The 21,833-nt window shown below is 43.6% G+C and overlaps 1 protein-coding gene across 1 annotated transcript in view; it reads left to right on the top strand.

The window, feature by feature from the left end:
- Positions 1-21,833, top strand: part of LOC106567143 (von Willebrand factor A domain-containing protein 5B1) — a 68,996-nt gene that overhangs the window by 34,416 nt on the left and 12,747 nt on the right. The window contains exons 10-19 of the mRNA XM_082959726.1: positions 2,978-3,127; positions 3,625-3,827; positions 13,750-13,864; positions 14,328-14,513; positions 14,841-15,048; positions 15,225-15,427; positions 18,129-18,396; positions 18,517-18,825; positions 20,110-20,249; positions 20,952-21,156. Coding sequence (XP_082815852.1) covers positions 2,978-3,127; positions 3,625-3,827; positions 13,750-13,864; positions 14,328-14,513; positions 14,841-15,048; positions 15,225-15,427; positions 18,129-18,396; positions 18,517-18,825; positions 20,110-20,249; positions 20,952-21,156 — 1,987 coding nt within the window. The remainder of the gene's footprint in view (positions 1-2,977; positions 3,128-3,624; positions 3,828-13,749; positions 13,865-14,327; positions 14,514-14,840; positions 15,049-15,224; positions 15,428-18,128; positions 18,397-18,516; positions 18,826-20,109; positions 20,250-20,951; positions 21,157-21,833) is intronic.

The raw sequence follows: 21,833 nt of genomic DNA, 5'->3' as shown, positions 1-21,833 counted from the left end.
CCGGACACACCCAAACCGAAAACCCAGGATAAACGGAGAAATCCATACCATTCTGAGAGCCCGTACTGCAGCATTCAATGTCCGCAGAACAAACCCCAACGACTCGTGGTGTGCAACACGTACCAGGCAAGCAGGTATGAGCTCCTCAAATCCATTAGGGACGCAAAAAGATAATACAAACTCAAACTTGAATCGATGTTTAACAACTCAGATTCGCGATGCATGTGGCAAGGACTACAGGCTATCATGGACTACAAAGGCAAATCCAGCTGTGTGGTGCCCACTGAAGCCTCCCTCCCAGATGAGCTTAAGACATTCTATGTTCGCTTTGAGGCAGACAATACCGAGCCATCCAGGAAGGCTCTCGCTGATCCGGATGAGCAGGTGCTTTTGCTCTCCAAGGCTGACGTAAGGAAAACTCTATAAAGAGTGAATATTCACAAAGCCGCAGGCCAAGATGGAATCCATGGCCGCATCCTCAGAGTATGCGTTGGACCTCCCTGATTCGATCTCGGGCTGTGTCGCAGACGGCTGCGACCGTGAGACCCATGAGGCAGTGCAAAATTGCCCAGCATCTTCCGAGGGTTTGGATGTCCTTGTCCCATCGCGCTCTAGCGACTCCCGTGGCGGGCCGGGCGCATGCACGCTGACACGGTCGCCAGTTGTACAGTGTTTCTTCTGATACATTGGTGCGGCTGGCTTCCAGGTTAAGCAAGCAGTGCAGCTTGGCAGGGTCGTGTTTCGAAGGACGCATGGATCTCGACCATCGCCTCTCCTGAGCCCGTATGGGAGTTGCAGCGATGGGACAAGACTGTAACTACCAATTGAATCTCACAAAAATGTCCACGACCGCAAGGCCCTCCAGTGGGTGGTGGACATCACGGGGGCCATGTTCCCAACCATCCAGGACATCTACTTGAAACGGTGCCTGAGGAAGTATAGCAGCATCATCAAGGACCCCACATACGAGCTGTTCACTCCCTTACCGTCGGGCAGATGGCATCGGAGCATGAGGTCTGATAGAAACAGTCTCTGAGCCTGTTGGTACCTACAAGCCATCAAATTGCTGAAGACTTCAACTGGACTGACCACCTGCACCTACTCTCCGCACCTTAGCATACATGCAATCAATTACTAACGCACACACCCACACAAACACACACACACACACACACACACACACTCACACACACACACTCACACACACATATATATATATATATATATATATATATATATATATATATATATATTCATGCTGCACATTTTTTACATTTAACATTTTAGTCATTTTGCAGATGCTCTCATCCAGAGTGATCTACAGTCTTAAAATAGCTAGGTGGGACAACCACATATCACAGGCATAGAAAGTACATTTTCCTCAATAACAGTAGAGTCAAAGCTGGGGGAGAGGTCAAGTGCAAGTGTTGTTTTTTGTTGGGGGTGGGCGGGGGTCGAGGTGAGGAGGAGGATTATTTAAGATACTGTTTGAAGAGGTAGGGTTTCAGATGTTTTCAGAAAATGGGCAGGGACTCTGCTGTCCTAGCTTCAGGGGGAAGCTGGTTCCACCGTTGGGGTGCCAGGACAGAGAAGAGCTTGGACTGGCCTGAGTGTAAGCTGCCATCCCTTAGGCCAAGAGACCTGAGGTGGCAGAACGGAGTGCTCGGGTTGTGGTTTAGGGTTTGAGCATAGCCTGAAGGAAGGGAGGGGTAGTTCCTCTTGCTGTTCCATAGGTAAGCAATATGGTCTTGTAGTGAATGCGAGCTTCAACTGGAAGCCAGTGGAGTGTGTGGAGAAGTGGGGTGACATGAGAGAACTTGAGAAGGTTGAGAATCAGGCGTGCTGCTGCGTTCTGGATGTTGCAGGGGTTTGAAAGGCACCAGCTGGGAGCCCAGCCAACAGCGAGTTGCAGTAGTCCAGACGGGAGAGGACAAGTGCCGGATTAAGTCCCGCACACCGCTTCCTGTATGAAGTAGGGTCATACTCTACGGATGTTGTAGAGCATGAACCTGCAGGAGCGGGTCACTGCTTTGATGTTTGCAGAGAACGACAGGGTGTTGTCCAGGGTCACGCCAAGCTTCTTTTCACTCTGGGAGGGAGACACTGTGGAGTTAACCGTGATGGAAAGGTCTTGGAGCGGGCAGGCCTTCCCCAGGAGGAAGAGCAGTTCTGTCTTGTGGAGGTTGAGCTTGAGGTGGTGGGTCGACATCCAAGTTGAGATATCTGCCAGGCACGCAGAGATGTGTGTTGCCACCTGGGTGTCAGAAGGGGGGAAGGAGAAAGGTAGTTGAGTGTCATCCGCATAGCAATGATAGGAGAGACCATGTGAGGATATGACGGAGCCGAGTGAGAAGAGGAGAGGGCCTAGAACTGAGCCCTGGGGGACACCAGTAGTGAGAGTATGTGGTACACACACATCACAACTGCTGCTACCAGACTCTTATTTACTATTGCTAATACTGCACAATTTAAACACTTGCCCCCTAATCCCCCCTTCCCTGATACATAAATGTAATTAATTTACTACAAACTTCCTGTATTATACATATGCTAAAATGTCTATTCTATTCTACTAAGCCATTTACTTTCTGTTCATATTCTTATCTTGTATTATTTCTTATTGTTGTTTCATTGTCAAGAAGGAACCTGTAAGTAAGCGTTTTGTTGGACAGTGTATATGTGTATCCTGTACATACGACTAATGACACTTTAAACTTTAAACAGTTTGTAATAACTAGCCTGATGCCAGAGAAGACAGTGTTAGAGGAGCTGTAATCTGGTTGTACTGCTGCAGCCAAAAATGTTTTAACAATTTTCCTCATATAGGTAAAGAACACTTGCAGCAGGTGAACAAGGTTGATTGTTAGACAATGACTTAAAAATGGACTGCCTGGTCTGCCTGTCTTGTTTCTTTTCTTTTTCTCTTTTTGCTCTCTTCCTTGCTCTTTCCCACATTTCTCATTCTGCTCTTCTACCTCTTGACCTTGTGTTTCTATCATGTCTGTTCTGTTCCCAGGATGCCATGGTGGTGATTCTGAAGAGCCTTGTGCCTGCCAGCCTCTTCAACATCATTGGCTTCGGCTCCACATTCAAAGCACTGTTTACTACCAGTCAGAGCTATGATGAGGTATGAGGCTGGCAGGACATGTAGTGTTTCTGCTTTCAGGTCAATATTAATTAACTCCATGTCATTGATAAAATCTCTATTAGTAAATACTTAATCTCGCGGGCCAGATTTGACAACTACAGGTAATCGAAGTATGAGTCAGAGACACGTTTGTCTATTGAGAGATCACTTTATTGGTCAATTGCACACATTATCCAACCGAAAGTTGACTTCCACTTTTAACCCAACCCCTAGGAGAGGTGCAGGGGCTGCCACACTGTGCGCCCGAAGCACTGTTGTTGTGGGGTGTTAAGTGTCTTGCTCAAGGGCACAACTGCAGGCAATAGCGTCTAGAATTTGATACAAGCAACCCTCTGGTTGCCAGCTCACTTGCCACCAGATTTTTCCAGTCAGACCCGGGATTTGAATTGGCAACCCTCCGGTTGCAGGCTAGCCTTTCTAACTGCTAAGATATTAAATTCTACTATGCTTTTTCTCTTGCTTTCTACATTTTTCAGGAAACAGTAACCATGGCTTGTGAGTACATCAGGAAGATCCGAGCTGACATGGGCGGCACCAACATCCTGGCACCGCTCAAATGGATCCTGAGACAACCGATGCACGCAGGTCATCCTCGCATGCTCTTCCTGCTCACAGACGGGGCCGTCAACAACACAGGGAAGGTCATCGAGCTGGTCCGCAGCCATGCCCGCTACACCAGGTAAACAGACAATCAACATATTCCTGTCCTTTACTTCCTCTTCTTACAGGCACTGGGGGAATCAATCAGTATGCAAACCCAGCATTCCTTACCATGGTGTAAAGTGGTTTATGGGTGTCACGTCCTGACCCTAGTAAGATGTAATTTTCTATAGTAGTGTAGGGCAGGGCGTGACAGGGGGTGTTTTTGGTTGTTCTATGTTTTCTATTTCTATGTTTAAGTTCTAGTTTGTCTATTTCTATGTTGGGATTGTTTGGGGTTGATCTCTAATTGGAGGCAGCTGATCCTCATTGCTTCTGATTAGAGATCATATTTAAGTAGGGGTTTTTGTCATTGTTGTTTATGGGTTATTGTCTTTTGAGTAGTGTGTTGTCCTCACTGCGTCACGGGTTGTTGTTGTTGTTGTTGTTGTTGTGTTGTTGTTGTTGTTGTTGGCGGCCTATTTTCAAGTTATTAGTGTATTGCATTCCGTTTCACTTTTAATAAATATGTGGAACTACGAAAACGCTGCATCTTGGTCCGCTCCTTCGAACAGCCGTGACAATGGGTATTGTTAAATTGCTGTTCGTTTTGCCCTAGCTGGAGGCTTCTAATCTAAGCCCGTTGCAAAGTGCCCCATTTGATACCACGTGTGAATCTGTTAGAATCATTTGTATGTGTTAGAATAATGACTTTAGTGTTCCACTCTGAAATTGAAGGATAGTGTGAAATGTTTGAGAATCATGAGAAGATAAAACCAGGATGTGAGTAGATCTGTTAGTATTGTAATACTATGATGTTATATTCTTTAGTAGGGATGTAAACAGAGTGAAGTTGTAGAGTAGATAATAGAAAATCATTAGAGGGTTTCAAACCAAGAGGGTCCCAACGGGGGAGGGGAGGTGAAAGCCTTGAAGAATGTGACATTTATGGTTCTTTGTGGTTAGTGGAAAAGTACTGGTTGTTTGAGCAGGGAGTGGTCTAAAGATAGGAATGTGTGTGTGTGTATTATAAAAGGACTGGCTCCTCATTTTGACTTTAGAGCTCTCATGAATAAAGATCTGTGAACCTTTTTTATAAAATCTGAGACTTTGCCCAATTATTAGTGAACCCAGGGTCTTACAAACCTCGGTGAATTGGTTAAAGATTAAGTGCATTATTGGGATTGAAAATTCCCTTAACAGAATCAGACGGCCTCGGGCACCGCTTTAAGAGTTGGAATGGAATTGGACACAAGAACAATAGCAGCACAACGCTAACTAGCACAGTAGTCATATTAAATCTGATTAGGCTTGCTAATGCATTATGCACAAAGCAAATAAACAACAAACCATTCAGACATGTAATCAAGGCTAGGGGATTGGAGGGGCCGTTATTGCAAAACCTTCCCAGCTAGCACATTTGGTTCCTCGGAAGTTCACATTGGTTGTGGGAACGAAGCCGTTTCCTGACCGGTATCTTTATTTAAATGCTCTGAGAACAGAAGTGAAAATTTCACCTTTTCTGGGAATGTAAACTTTTAGATTGCAGGGAGGTTCTGAGAATGTTCTGGGAGGTTTTATTCATGAGAAATGATAGGCTATTAGGTTTTTTAAATAACTTCCACTGAATATTTTGGCTTAGCACAGATAGGACACATGGACATTTATTTCCTTAGGCAGTAATCATGCAAACACAATTATTTTATTATTGTGACAAGGCATCAGTGAGATTCGAGTCTATAATCTTCTGTTCTCTATCCATGGAATTAGTCCACTGCGCCACCAGGATGGTGCTAGCATGCCCTGCCTTTTGTTTTTTACACATACAAAACTGTTCATTTTTGTCTATTCAAACAGGCCTCATTTCAAACGAATCAAGCACTCAACAAGATCAGGTGTGGCCAATAAGTGGGTGTGGCCAACACACCTGAACACACTTAACAAGAAAGAGCATAGAGAGAGTTTTGTTGATGCTGAGAACGGAATGTATATGTTTTTAAATAACATTCTTAGAATGTTCTCTCAACATTACTAAAGTTTTCTTGTGGTTTTTATGGATAGTTTTCTTAACGTTCTCGGAACAACTGACCCTTCGCTAAGCCCCTCAAGAATTTGTGGCAACCAATCACAGTGCTCCAACGGATAACAACTGTCGTCGAGTACTACACCTCGGACAAGCTCAAGTTTAAAACATATGAAATTGAGTTTTCTTCAAAAAATACATTGTTTTAATGGTTAAATAATTTAACAGTGCGCCAGGGGTACTTGCTACTGTGATTCCTGATATGCAGAGCCTGATGGAGTATTTTTTCCAATCTGAAATTATACTTTTGTTACATTGTTTGCTAGCTCAGCTGGTTAGCAACATTGACCACCAAATGTTGCTAATGCTAGCTAGCTAGCCACTTAATATAACTTTCTTTTTGAAATGTATATTAGCTAGCCATGTTATTAATACAACTGCCATCTGCTGTCGACATCAAGATTTGAAAGCACTAGCTAGTTAGCTCCAAAAGTGGTTAGTAGCATTGACTGCATGCTGACAGTGAATTCAGAGGCATTCAGTGGCTAGCCACACCACAAACAAATTTCACCAGGTTCTCGTAAAGCAATTGTAATGGCAGTCCACCACAATATACCAGAGCGTTTCCTGGTTAGCAAGGGGTAGTCTGTGTTTCATTTCATTGTGTATTAAAAACACAGTTTGAGATCATTGCGAAGGGATTTCGCCAGTGGTTCGTATGGGGAAATGGGCTTCCCTGGAAAATGTTGTCTGAGGTTGCAACAGTAACTAAGGGAGTTGGGGCTTAGCGAAAGGTTAATATGAGAACATTACTTTAAATAGAACCATGACGAAACCTGTAGGAAACGTTATGCTGAAGTACTGACATTTCCACAGAAGAACGTTGTTTCGGGGCAGCATTTGCACGTCTGGATAAAAAAATGTACCCGATTTAATCTGGTTACTAATCCTACCCAGTAACTAGAATATGCATATACTTATTATATATGGATAGAAAACACTCTAAAGTTTCTAAAACTGTTTGAATGGTGTCTGTGAGTATAACAGAACTCATTTGGCAGGCAAAACCCTGAGACATTTTCTGACAGGAAGTGGATACCTGATGTGTTGTATTGACTTTAAACCTATCCCATTGAAAAACACAGGGGCTGAGGAATATTTTGGCACTTCCTATTGCTTCCACTAGATGTCACCAGCCTTTACAAAGTGTTTTGAGTCTTCTGGAGGGAGATCTGACCGAACAAGAGCCATGGAACGATGATGTCCCATTAGACACCTGGCGCGCGAGTTCATGTTGGGTACCCTCGTTCCAATACGTTATAAAAGAGTATGCATTCGTCCACCTTGAATATTATTCATGTTCTGGTTAAAAAAGGCCCTAATGATTTATGCTATACAACGTTTGACATGTTTGAACGAACGTAAATATATTTTTTCCCCTCGTTCATGACGAGAAGTCCGGCTGGCTTAGATCATGTGCTAACAAGATGGAGATTTTTGGACATAAATGATGAGCTTTTTTGAACAAAACTACATTCGTTATGGACCTGTGATACCTGGAAGTGACATCTGATGAAGAGAATCAAAGGTAATGGATTATTTACATAGTATTTTCGATTTTAGATCTCCCCAACATGACGTCTAGTCTGTATCGCAACGCGTATTTTTCTGGGCGCAGTGCTCAGATTATTGCAAAGTGTGATTTCCCAGTAAGGTTATTTTTAAATCTGGCAAGTTGATTGCGTTCAAGAGATGTAAATCTATAATTCTTTAAATGACAATATAATATTTTACCAATGTTTTCTAATTTTAATTATTTAATTTGTGACGCTGACTTGACTGCCGGTTATTGGAGGGAAACGATTTCCTCAACATCAATGCCATAGTAAAACGCTGTTTTTGGATATAAATATGAACTTGATAGAACAAAAAATGCATGCATTGTCTAACATAATGTCCTAGGAGTGTCATCTGATGGAGATTGTAAAAGGTTAGTGCATCATTTTAGCTGGTTTTATGGTTTTGGTGACCCTGTCTTTGACTTGACAAAACATTACACACAACTCTTGTAAATGTACTGTCCTAACATACTCTAAATTTATGCTTTCGCTGTAAAACCTTTTTGAAATCGTAAAACGTGGTTAGATTAAGGAGATGTTTATCTTTCAAATGGTGTAAAATAGTTGTATTTTTGAAAAATTTGAATTTTGACATTTATTTGGATTCAAATTTGCCGCTCTTGAAATGCACCTGCTGTTGATGGAGTGCACCACGGGTGGCACGCTAGCGTCCCACCTAGCCCATAGAGGTTAAAGCTCTTTGAACTATTTGAGAACATTCCTGATGTCAAACCAGTTGTAGAACGTTCCTATAACATTACCAACATTTTCATTAAAAATGTAATTAAATGTACCCATTTTTCAACTTTTAGGAAACAATCTGTTAACCTTTTACTGCAGTGGGCTAAATCAGGGCCACAGTGATTATTGATAGTCTTAAGCAAATCTACTTTGAAACTAAAGTATACACCTCACACACATGGTTATGGGCTTAAAGAAAGAAAACACCAGTACCATGTCAGATATAAAGTTGAAATGTATTCAATTTTGCATCCCAATATGACACTTTATATACAATACAGAAGACTGAAATATATAACAAAACTGTTTTATATAGAAACACCAGATTTTCAATCATTTTTTAAAATTACCTTTATGAATTATGAAAAAAATGAATAACATTCCACCCATGAGGCCAAAGAGGGCACTTTTGGTCATTGGGCTACAGTACCAACAAATGTATGTTTTTTGTCAAGTCCTTAAATCTGTTGCGAATTTTCAAAGCCAAGCAACTATCCTACACCATTCCCAGAAGGTTGTGTGATGGTTGTATGCAAAATAACCATATGACACCAACACGCTCGTTAAGCTCTAAGAAACATATGGCTCTCAGAACGTTATGTGGTGGCTGTGCTGTTATTGCGCAGTAATCCTTTTAAAATGAAGCTTGGAAATATGCACCTTATGTTCGCACAGTACTTGATATTATTTGGTGTGACTTCAAAAACCTGTAGCTCAATCAGGATTGGATATTAGGGGTGCGCGGTTCAGCTGTTTGTTCACCCGCACCCGCAATTGCTAATAACCCATCCGCAACCTTCCGACTATACAGTGCCTTCGGGAAGTATTCAGACCCCTTGACTTTTTCCACATTTTGTTACGTTACAGCCTTATTCTGAAATTGATTATATATATATTTTTAAATCTTCAGCAATCTACACATAATACCCCATAATGACAGAGCAAAAACAGGTTTTTAGATTTTTTGGGGATTATATATATTGGGGATTATATATATCATTTTACATTTTAGTCATTTAGCAGACGCTCTTATCCAGAGCGACTTACAAATTGGTGCATTCACCTATAATATCCAGTGGAACAACCACTTTACAATTGTGCATCTTAATCTTTTAAGGGGGGGGGTTAGAAGGATTACTTTATCCTATCCCAGGTATTCCTTGAAGAGGTGGGGTTTCAGGTGTCTCCGGAAGGTGGTGATTGACTCCGCTGTCCTGGCGTCGTGAGGGAGCTTGTTCCACCATTGGGGTGCCAGAGCAGCGAACAGTTTTGACTGGGCTGAGCGGGAACTGTGCTTCCTCAGAGGTAGGGAGGCGAGCAGGCCATATATTCTTATAATCCCAAAAAAATCTAAAAACCTGTTTTTGCTCTGTCATTATGGGGTATTATGTGTATATCTTATTTACATAAGTATTCAGAACCTTTGCTATGAGACTCAAAATTGAGCTCAGGTGCATCCTGTTTTCATCATCCTTGAGATGTTTCTAAAACTTGATTTGACATTATTTCAATTAATTGGACATTATTTGGAAAGGCACACACCTGTCTATATAATGTCCCATAGTTTACAGTGCATGTCCAAGCAAAAACCATATCATTAGGTCAAAGGAATTGTCCGTAGAGCTCCGAGACAGGATTGTGTCGAGGCACAGATCTTGGGTAGGGTGCCAAAACATTTCTGCAGCATTGAAGGTCCCCAAGAAGACAGTGGCCTCCATCAATCTTAAATGGAATAAGTTTGGAACCACCAAGACTCTTCCTGGAGCTGTCTGCCCAGCCAAACTGAGTAATCGGGGGGGGGGGGGGGGGGGGGGGGCCAGAGAGGTGACCAAGAACCCGATGATCATTCTGACATAGCTCTAGAGTTCCTCTGTGGAGATGGGAGAACCTTCCAGAAGGACAACCATCTCTGCAGCACTCCACCAATCAGGCCTTTATGGTAGAGTGGCCGGACGGAAGCCACTCCTCAGTAAAAGCCAAATGACAGCCCGCTTGGTGTTTGCCAAAAGGCACCTAAAGGCACCATGAGAAACAAGATTCTCTGGTCTGATGAAAACAAGATTGAACTCTTTGGCCTGAATGCCAAGCGTCACGTCTGGAGGAGACCTGGCACCATCCCTCCGGTAAAGAATGGTGGTGGCAGCATCATGCTGTGGGGATGTGATTCAGTGGCAGGGATTAGGAGACTAGTCAGGATCAAAGGAAAGATGAACGGAGCAAAGTGCAGAAACATCCTTGATGAAAACCTGCTCCAGAGCTTTCCAAAGGCACTGTATGTGGTAAAGGGAAAATCTGAGGCCCACACCAGACCCTAACCTGATAATATAGAAAATGCATTCTAGGCTAGTCAGAGATGACGGAATAATTTGACAGGGGGTGCAGGATTCTTTTTTTTGCCTGATTTTAGTTATTTCTGCTTATAATTTCCGACATTGTGGTAGGATGTTTGTTAGTCAACTTGTCTATAATTACAGTATATAATTATGTCAGTAGGCCTATATGTTGCCCTAGAAGACTAAATAAACCCTTGCTTACCAGAATGTCATAAATCGATAGAATTAATGCTTCAATCTAGTTGACATCGGTAAAGTTTTCCATGTCATTTCTGCTTCTTTCTCGGAGCAAAGAAGTTTAGGGACCGGGGAGAAAAAAAAACTAGAAATATTTTCCGCGCAAAGTTTCCAAATTACATCTGTTTGACCGGTTGTAAGAAATAGAAAGCTATGAAAACGACCAAACAGCTATGAAAATGACCATGTTTTATGTGGTTGAAATAGGCTACTTTCAGCTTTTAAAGATAGCAACTCTACAGATGGAACTGCATTCATATTCTCTCAAGATGCAGAAAGGAACCTACATTTGGTGAATCATTTTACTGCAAGAAATGCTTAATTCTGCAGGAGTTAATATAAAGGTCATGTAAGATGTTATAGACCTGCAGTGTCCAGAGTTCAGTTTCCATTTAACCAATCTAATCAGTAGGCTACAGTTTCCTTGAGGTGCCATACGCCTATTTGAAGTCAGACTTGGGACTATCCAATTGGTATAGTGTCCATAGTTTCCTAACATTACTTTTCTGGCCCTCCCTTCTCTTTATTTTCAACTCTCCATTTCGCAGCTTTACCCCTTATAGAATTAAAGATGCGCTATGCGGAAATCACTCCTCCATTTCCTGGTTGCTAAAATTCTAATAGTTTGCCTAATTTCAGTTTATGTGACAAAACAAGCAAGTATAGTGTAGAGAATCATTGTACCATCTAAACCATTGTGAAATATTTTACATAACCAAAAATATTGTAATTTCAGCTGTTTGAAGCTGGTGTACAAAACCGAAAGTAAAAGATGCAAAAACAAAACGTAAGAACGGGAAGCATAGAAATAGCGCACATAAAACAGATCTACTGCTTCTTAGACTTGCTTTCAATTAGAATGACCGATCTATAACACAAACGTTTATGTGAATTTGGTAAGGTCACTCAAAAAGTTACATATATTGCAGCTTTAAACTCCAACATTGTCCTTTTCGCCTCCATGGATAGACATTAACATTTACTGACTGATCCCAAAAGCATTTGTCGATTAGCGTGAAGGCTGTTTGGCATGCATACAGTTTGGCCTATAAAGTTTAGGCTTATGCGCAAATGCCAGAGCGTAAAATGATGAAATAAAAATGCCAATGTAGCCTATAAATTGCACAAGAATGATAGGCTACATTTATGGTAAGGTATTGTTTTCTCTTTATTCAACACGCCCACCACCACCCACCCTTAATCCACACAATATTTCATGGCCCTAAACCCGCCCCGCGCAGACTGCTGGTTATGAATCAACCCGCGCAACACTATTGGGTATGGTAAAGTCAAAGCAACTCAGTGTCAACAAAGTCATATGGTAATATGCTAATATTTTCAAACACTGCAACTGAAGAATCAAAACACCAGCTGTTGATAGACCAAGACCGCCAATAACACATTACTGTCTGCAGGGAATTGGTTATTGTTTCACTTTGGTTGTTGCATCTCCAATCTCAGTCCGCAGTCATCCTCTCTTGAACTACAACTGATGTAATTAACTTTAAATATTCCCCTTTTTAAAGGATGAATAACCCCAGATGATTGGATTAGATACACCATGGTCTGGCCAATCGGTCCGCACGTCCAGAATCATTATTGCTCCACACTCACAAATCAGCACATCCCCGGTCAGTGGACAGAGAAAATACTAATGAACCTCTGCTACCAGGTTTGCATCACAAATGGCACCCAATTTCCTACATAGTGCACTACCTTTTCCCTGTATAGGGAATAGGGTGCCATTTGGGACACAGTCCACGTCAGACATGTAGCTATGCTAAAGGTTGCGCCTCCTTTTTAATCCCCACTGTTTGCCCCCACCAACTATGCAGAGCGGCCATTGCTGGTGCATCTGCTGATGTTGAGATGGAGATTGACATCTCTAATTTGTACTCAGTGTGACATGTGAAGTGAAATTGACAAACCTAATGGGAAAACTGATAAGGAGACATGGCATTAGGCTGCATGATGATGAAAATTGACCATCAACAGAGTCCGATCATTTCTCACTCTCTGTCTCACTCTCGGTCCTCATCAGGCTAGTGATGGGTAGTTCTGATCTTTTTGCTGACTCTGATCTTTTCGACTAATTTAGTCAAAAGAGCAAATCTTTAGACTAATTTCATTCATTTGACTCAATAATGGCCAGAGCCACTAGGACCCCCTATCCATTTTTATTATACCTCAGTGCCCTTACCGGCGAATGATGAACTGAAAACTCAAAAAGAGTCATGAATGATTCTACGACCCTCTTGTTCACATGTGCCGCATTCAAAACAACTGGGAACTCAGATCTGGGAGATCTCATACTTCCGACTTCAGGGCGTTCAAGACAACTGGGAACTCGGAAGGAAACGAGCTCCAACTGGGAAAATTTGTTTTGAACGGTCATACAACTCAGAATTCCTACTCGGATCTCTTTCATTGACTTCATGATTCATCATCGTTTTTTTCAGAGTTCCCAGTTGTCTTGAAAGCACCAACGTTGTTCACCATAGGGGGTTTATTGGAGCTGTCATTTGTGACTGAGACTTGTAAATCTGTGCTTTAAACAATGTACATTTGTTGATTGCTAGGCATACAGATTCATGTTTCTTGATACATTTGAATCGAGGTCTAGTTTGTTAACTGCTCTTGGCGCAATGCGTTCATTGACTGCCTTGAGGGTGCCTGATGACACACTAAATTCTTCCACTGCTCTGTCATTTTCTTCATACTTCTCATTGCGGAGAATTAACTACATTTCGCATTATCCAGTTTTCTGCTGCTATGTGCAGCAAATTACATGGACTTATAAAACCAAAACTTTGTGGGGCGGGGGGGTGTTGTAATGTACCACCATAACTTTGAGCTACTGGACCGTCTCAAGAGGTCTCTGTGAGGGAATAAATGTCTATGAGAGATAGGGTGTCTGACGCTTATTAGACTCCGATACCTACAGACATTTTCAGGCCGCTGGTCTTTCCAGGCCTCTAAGCCACTGAGATTTGAATCTTGTTTTGGCAGGTGCTACACCTTCGGCATCGGTCAGAGTGCTTGCAGGAGACTGATGACAGGACTGGCGGCCGTTTCCAAAGGAACGGCAGAGTTCTTGGCAGAAGGGGAGAGACTGCAGCCCAAGGTCCTCATTTCCAATGACATGTTTATCCTCCTCTTTGCGACAACCAGCTATTCTGAATGTCATAGAGGAGGGCCATTATGCAGTGGATGCAAATTGTTCAGAAAGAGTGCTCGCCACTGTTAGCAATTAACAATTCATTTTGTTGAATAAAACGCCCATTAGAATCAGTCTGATTCACAGCATACTTTATGTTTTAAAAGGGTCCTTTATTATTCCATACTCACAGGCTCTAGTCTTGTTTTCACAAAACAAATTGTATTGCACAGACGGAGGGAATGTCATAATTTCAGGTATTCTAGGAATCCGCGTTTCACCTCTATAATGCTGGCACTCAGGGAAGGCAATGTCATCTGCATCTCTGCCTGTACTCTCCCAGATCACTGAACATCATAAGATTAACTTCAATAGATCTCTGTTTCTATTCTATATCAACTGCATCTCTCTTATCTCTATATTCTCCTAGATTATTAAGTCGCTGAAGAAGACCATGGCCCCAGTACTGAGTGACATAGCCATCGACTGGTTGTTCCCTGATACCAAGGAGGTGTTGCTCTCCCCAGTGGGCTCCACATTCCTGTTCCCTGGGGACTGTTTGATTGGCTACAGCGTGGTGTGCGACACCACGCGCTACCATCCCAATCCCAAATCTGTAAGTAGGCCTACACCTTGACATAAAGTGGCTATGTCATATGTGTTCATATTTTCTTAGTGTGACTAAGATATTGAGTCTCCTCACTCCTAAATGAGACTCAAGCACATCATCTGTTCCCCTCTATTTCAATTCAATAGATCTTCTCTATGTTAAGTGATTGAAGTGAAGGATGTGGATTATTTCTTGAAGGCTAAAATATCCTCTCTAAAAGGTGTCGAAAAGCTATATCTTGAAATGAATGTCTCGGTCAGCAACTATCAATTACTCTCTCAAGTGGTGTAGAGCTGAAGCACTCAAACATTTCTCTTTCAACTCTTCCACCAGGATAAAAGGAGGCGATACAGTATGATGCATTCCAATGTGTCAGCTAGCTCAGTGTTTTACCACTCCCAAGAGGAGGACCCAGGGACGACTACAGGCTTCTCTGACGGTCCAGAAACGCACAGGGACATACACTCCAGCCTGCCGTTTGACTCCTATCCGGACTCCATGTCAGAAAGCAGCCCTGGCCCCACAGAACACGAAGCCATGGGTAAGAATCTAGAGGTCTGAGATCATCTCTGCCTTTCCACTGGTTCAAATGCCATTTTTGTTTAGTTGGTCCAATTCATGCGATAAAAATCACTTGGTCAGACATGATCACGCATTCAGACATGAAAAGTTGTATTTGTGCACATAAATGAATGTGATCTTTTCACAAACCCATAGGAATGGACAGCAAAACGTCACCTAGAAGACGTGTGTATAGCACCAGCCAGATAGTGGAATACAACCAAAACATGAAGAAGACCTACACTCCCAGTGACCCCAGGTCTGTAGAGGGGAAGAACCCGCTGAGGAGAGCTAAGGTCCAGGAGCTGAATGGACAGACCAGCCCTGACTATGGAGCACAGTGGAAGACTGACTACCACGTGAGTGCAGTGTCTGTGATCTTGTGGCACTGCCAACAGATCTGGGTCTCGACCCTGGAGACTGCAGTTCGATTCCTATGTCCCCTCTTCCTACTGTCTCTGTCCTCATCATCTATCTCACACTCTACTTATAACCTGAGGAAGAATGACTACGAGGGGAATTGTTCAAAAAGAAAAACATTTATAGAAATCATTAGAAACATGTCTTAATATGATACACATGGTTCATTGATTTCAATCCTCAAATAGAATCGTTTAAGTGACAATCCAATTTATTCTTTGTTCATAACCACACAAAAGCTATTTAAGAAACACCACAGAATACCTAAGACATTGGCGCAAAAATAATAGGCTTTCATGGTAAAAGTAAAAACCATTATTCTGGAAAATATAGTTTTTTACAGGTTGATCTTGCAGCATATGGCATTTTGTACATGAACATGAAAACCCCAAATCTCTTTCGGACAATTATATTGTCTTTTCAATAAGATATGCCAGGAAGTCAGTTTTGAAATTGCAGTGACGGTGGATGAGTAATAATGGCGTGGGAGAAAGCGATCTGATCCTGGGCTGAGTTGGAGTGTAATCAAGAATACAAAAGAGGAATGTTCTCTCATCACTAATGAGAGCCACCATCATTTCATGAATGATAATGGACTGTCTGAAAGTTGCCCAGAGCGCATTGGCATAATGAGGCAAGGCTCACCTGTCATTCCATGGTTTCTGCCCTTGTACAAATGATATACTTGGAATTTGACTTTGATCTGCATAGTGTGATAGTTACTAGTGCACGCAAGACTTGGTTCTGGGTGCTGAAATTATTGATCTGCTTATTAAGACAAAACAGGTTTTAAGGTCATCAACAGAAAGCATATAAAGAAATATATAAGAAAACATTTTATACAAATTGACATCAGCTAATTCAAATTGTGGCATAACCCATGTCATAAAAGATCATCAGAATGTATCTGGCATTGTCCTTGATTTAGTGCAGGTATTCCCAAGCAATGCCGTCGGGGGTACGCCAAATAAAAATGTGATTACATTATTTCTCGCCTCATTAGCATCGTTTCACTGCCAAAAATAAAATTAAACCATCAAGTGTTCAGCGAAATAACAACACAATGTCAAATACAGGTAGCCTAGACAAATAATTAACATCCAATCACATTAACCGTTACTCTCTTGCGGGAATTCCACTAACGGTCTATATGTAGCCAAACGTAGCTGCTGCTCATGTTGGTATCTGTACTTATGACACAAAAGCCATGACAGGGAGACATAGTAGAGTGGTAACCCGCGTGCAAGTAGTTGCTCCTGGGAAGCACCTTGGGTACACTGCAGCATCCACCGAGAGGCTCTTGCTGCCAAGGAAATGCCTGACAGCTTGAAAGACATTTTGGACACTACAGTGAAAAAATGGTTCACTTTGTTAAAGCAAGGCCCCTAAACTCTCGTGTATTTTCTGCACTATGCAATGATGTATCCGGGTGATGTTTTTTTTAATCGCCTGAATGATCTGAATCTAAGATTACAAAGACTCTCCGCAACTATATTCAATGTGCAGGACAAAATTGAGGCTATGATTAAGAAGTTGGAGCTCTTCTGTCTGCATTAACAAGGACAACACACAGGTCTTTCCATCATTGTATGATTTTTTTGTGTGCAAATGAACTCAAACTTACGGACAATGTCAAATGTGATATAGCGAAGCACCTGAGTGAGTTGGGTGCGCAATTACGCAGCTACTTTCCCGAAACGGATGACATGAGCAACTGGAGTCGTTATCCCTTTCATGCCCTGCCTCCAGTCCACTTACCAATATCTGAACAAGAGAGCCTCATCGACATTGCAACAAGCGGTTCTGTGAAAATGTAATTTAACCAGAAGCCACTACCAGATTTCTGGATTGGGCTGCGCTCAGAGTATCCAGCCTTGGCAAATCGCGCTGTTAAGACACTGATGCCCTTTGCAACCACGTACCTATGTGAGAGTGGATTCTCGGCCCTTACTAGCATAAAAACTAAATACAGGCACATGTATGTGCATGTATGTGCATCCTTTCAAACACATCCTTCTCATTAACCTATGGTTAGTTATTCACAATTTTTGATGAACAAATAAGGTTTTATATGTAAGATGGTTAAATAAAGAGCAAAATTATTGATTATTATTATTTGTGCCCTGGTCCTATAAGAGCTCTTTGTCACTTCCCACGAGCCGGGTTGTGACAAAAACTCACACTCATTCTTATGTTAAATAAATGTATTGTATAGTGTGTGTGTGTGTAGCAGGATTACAATGATGGCAAAAAACAACATTTGAGAGTGCGCTGACCTTGGTGCTAGAGGGGGTACGCAGCTGGAGGTTGAATGTTTGAAGGGGTACGGGACTATAAAAAGTTTGGGAACCACTGATTTAGTGTAAACAGTGGAATGGGCAAAAACACTTTGCTCTGATGACTGAGTCTATGATTACTGCATGCACAATGCCATCACTGTAATGGTCCTTATTAACACTTAAGTGAGTTTCTTGGCTGAATGGGCACGGTCGCAATTAGTCTATGGTCGGTTCACAGTCGTGGGGAGTAAATCAATGGATGTATTGCAATTATTCTGGACATAAATGAACATTGCAATAAAGTTTAATAACATATTTGGTATTTAGCTAAACATGTATCTTTATGTCTAACCCCTGACAGCCACAGCTGGTGAACCTGTGTGCCACATCTGCCACAGCGTCCAGGGGGCGCCCTGCCAACGGGGCTTCTCACAGACCCTCCTCCCATCTGGAGTGGGCTCCCCAAGAGGTGGACCCAGAGCAGGCCCAGCCCCCCGGCTCCAACCTGCAGGCCGCAGCCACCAGGAGCAGGGCTGACCCAGAGCACGCTCCAGGAGGAGCCAGGAGCACCGGTGGGGAGGACTGCTCCTCCTCCACTGACCCTTCTGTCGGCAGCTTAGGAGACACAGGTGCGTCCACAACCACAGCCCCCCCACTCACCCGAACATTGAGCAATGGTAGACACACTAATCTATTCAATAACTGATATCCCAGACAAGACGTCTAACTTCTCATTGTTGTGTTACCAGACTGCTACCCCAATCAGCTGTGTGAGATAGAAACCCCCCAGGAGCCTCCAGCCATGCCAGAACTGAACACCACCCCAGCCTGTCAGGAGGTGGTGAAGGGGGACTGTAAGGCCGTGGTGTCGGGCCTGCTCTGCGGGAAGCCAGTCAAGTGGGAGGTGACCTTTGACATAAACCCCTACCTGAAGGGCAGAGAGCGGGAAGAGAAAGTTCACGAGGAACTATGGAACGAAACGTTCCATCATCTGGCTGGACGTTCCATTATTCAGGATTTTGAAAACATGGCAGATAAGGAGTGTGAGATTGAGCATGGTGCGTAAGACATGGGTAATATCTCATTGCTCAAATGTGACTGGATTCAGGATCAGGGTGTTTGATGAGATTTAAAAAAAAAATTTCTTCAGAAATGCCTTCTTGAACATGTTAACTTTCATATGCCTTAATAACAAACTTGTATGGGATCTGTAAATATGAAAAAAAAATCTCATGAGTTTAACCCAATAGAAAGCACTGAGCTATATAGGGAGAAAGGCAGGATCCATGATTGGCTGAGATAAGGGAGGGGGATAATAGAGAGACTACATTCTGGAGGACAATGTCATGCTGACTCATGCATTTACATATGAATTCTTAGAGATGGGTGGGGCTAAGGCTTAAGTTGTGAACATTGCTAAATGGTAGTAAAAATAATTTAATGGCATTTTTCTCCTACTTATCTCCAAAGTTACATAACACATTATAGCACGCTCAAGGGTGTGGGGTTTCCACGTAACCAAGTTCAATAACAAAACATACACCACAAGCACAATTAGAATGCAAATGGGAAGTTTATTAGGGATTTTTGTACACTGGGGAAGAAGGGGGAATTCACCAATTACTTCACAGTCCACAAGCCATTCTCGTTGTCTGTTCCGTTCTCCAGGGGTAATCCTAAAACTTGGGTCCTCAGCCAATACGGTTCAGTACACAAGGGGGGTAATCCGACAGTCCAGGTCACAACGGGTAATCTCAGATATTATTCTCTCTTCTCCCACTCTTCATAATGGATGTTGCTCTCCTTACTCTGCCCCTTTGTGCAGGTTGCTTCCTCCTTTATCCCCAAGCACTCCCTGACTTAACGACCTACAGCCTCGCCTTGTTGGGGCAGTAAGTCCATATAAGGCTCAGGGGTGGAGCCAGTGGGCTACAAGATATCTCCCCTCAATAACCACCCCTCAGCTCTGACCAGGAGGGAAGGGCGGTCCAGTTCCCTAGAGCATCCCTCCTGGAGAGGGCATCGGCATTTCCATGGGCTGCACCTGATCTGTGGATGACAGAAAGCAAAGGGCTGTAAGGATAGGAACCAGCCGGTGACACGGGTGTTACTGTCCTTATCCCGTGACATCCGGACCAGTGGTGCATGGTCTGTTACGAGGGTGAAGGGCTGTCCCAATAAGTAATACTTCAACATTTCCAGCGCCCACTTGATCGCTAGACATTCTTTCTCCACCGTGGAATAAGTTTGTTTCCGCGGCAACAGCTTCCGGCCAATGTACATGACTGGGTGTTCCTCACCTTCTTGTAGCTGTGATGGGATGGCACCCACCCCTGTTTCAGATGCATCGGTCTGTACCACCAGTGGTTTGGAGAAGTCTGGTGTCACCAGCACAGGTCCAGAACAAAGTGCTCACTTTAGGTCCTGGCAGGCTTTCTCCGTCTCCTCGGTCCACATCACCTGGGCGGGCAGACGGCTCCTGGTCAGTTTTGTCAGGGGGCTGGCTAGGGAGGCAAAGTGGGGAATAAGTCTCCGGTAGTAACTAGTCAACCCCGCAAACGTGCGTACCTGCTTCTTGGTGAGGGGGCGGGGCCAGTCCCAAATCGCCTCCACTTTCTTCACCTGGGATTTGACACATCTCCTCCCGGTCATGTACCCCAGGTACTCAGCCTCCCGCAAGCCGAGCCGACATTTCTTTTGGTTCGCTGTTAGCCCCGCCTCCGGTAAGGCCTGCAAAATCGCGCTCACTTGGTTTAGATGTGTCTCCCACTCGCTCCCCTGGATCACAATGTCGTTCATGTATGCCGCCGCATACTCCCAATGGGGTTGGAGAACCCGGTCCATCAACCACTGGAAGGTGGCCGGGGCCCCGTGCAGCTTCTTATAATGGATCAGTCTGTCCGGGATGGTGAAAGCAGTTTTCTCCCGTGCCTCGAGAGCTAAGGGCACCTGCCAATAACCCTTTGTCAGGTCTAGCATGCTGATAAATCAGGCGGTCCCTAGCCGTTCGATTAATTCATCAATTCGGGGCATGGGGTAGGCGTTGAACTTTGAAATGTAATTTACCTTTCTAAAATCATTACACTATGGGGCTGCACTACTCACTATTTGATTCTTCGATTATATCAGCTTCCAACATCGTTTTTACCTCGGTCCTGACAGCCTCTCTCCTTGCTTCTGGTAGGGTCTCAACTTCACCTTTTTCCTGGGTTCGGTGATGATGCTGTGCTGTACCAGATCGGTGTGTCCTGGTTCACTGGAGAACACATCTTGGTTTCGGCCGACCAACTCCCTCAGCTCCTGCTTCTGGGCATGGCTCAGCTGCTCCCCCATTGGCACCTCCATCGGCTCGGTCTCTGTGGTAGCCTTCTTCGGGGAATTAGAGGAGAGTACATCACATGCATTCCATTTCTTTCGCAAATTCACCTGGTAAATCTGGGTCAGATGCCTACGTCCCGGCTGTCTGACCCTATAGTTAACTACACCCACCTTCTCAATGACTTTGTATGGCCTGTTCCATCGGGCAAAAAACGTACATTCTGAGGTGGGGACCAACACTTTGTCTCCGGGCTGAAAGTCCCTTCATTGTGCTCCTCTGTTGAACACCCACGCTTGGGCCTCCAGCATGTGTTCCCGTACCAGGGGCCACAGGGTTGCCATCCAATCTCTTATGTCTCCCACGTGCTCCACCAAGGTTCGGTGTGGTGACGGTTGCTGTTCCCAGGCTTCTTTAGCCAAGTCCAGCTGTCCTCAGGGTTATCTCCCATACAGGAGTTCTAAGGGAGAGAATCCTGTTGAAGCCTGGGGCACTTCTCGGATCGAGAACATTAGGTAGGGTAGCAGCTGATCCCAATTCTTTCAGTCAGCCTCCATCACCTTCTTTATCATCGGCTTCAGGGTTTGATTGAATCTTTCCACCAATCCATCGGTCTGAGCGTGATACACTGAGGTGCGCAACTGGGTTATTTTCATTAGCTTGCATAGATTCTTCATGATTCGTGACATGAACGGGGTGCCCTGGTCGGTCAATCTCTCGTCAGGAATGCCTACTCGGGAGAACAGCATG

Source organism: Salmo salar, chromosome 13 (genome assembly GCF_965601325.2).
Source record: "Salmo salar chromosome 13, fSalSal1, whole genome shotgun sequence".
NCBI classification, from domain to species: domain Eukaryota; kingdom Metazoa; phylum Chordata; class Actinopteri; order Salmoniformes; family Salmonidae; genus Salmo; species Salmo salar.
Note: the sequence above shows the minus strand (reverse complement) of the source record. Positions and strands in the feature narration are given on the sequence as shown.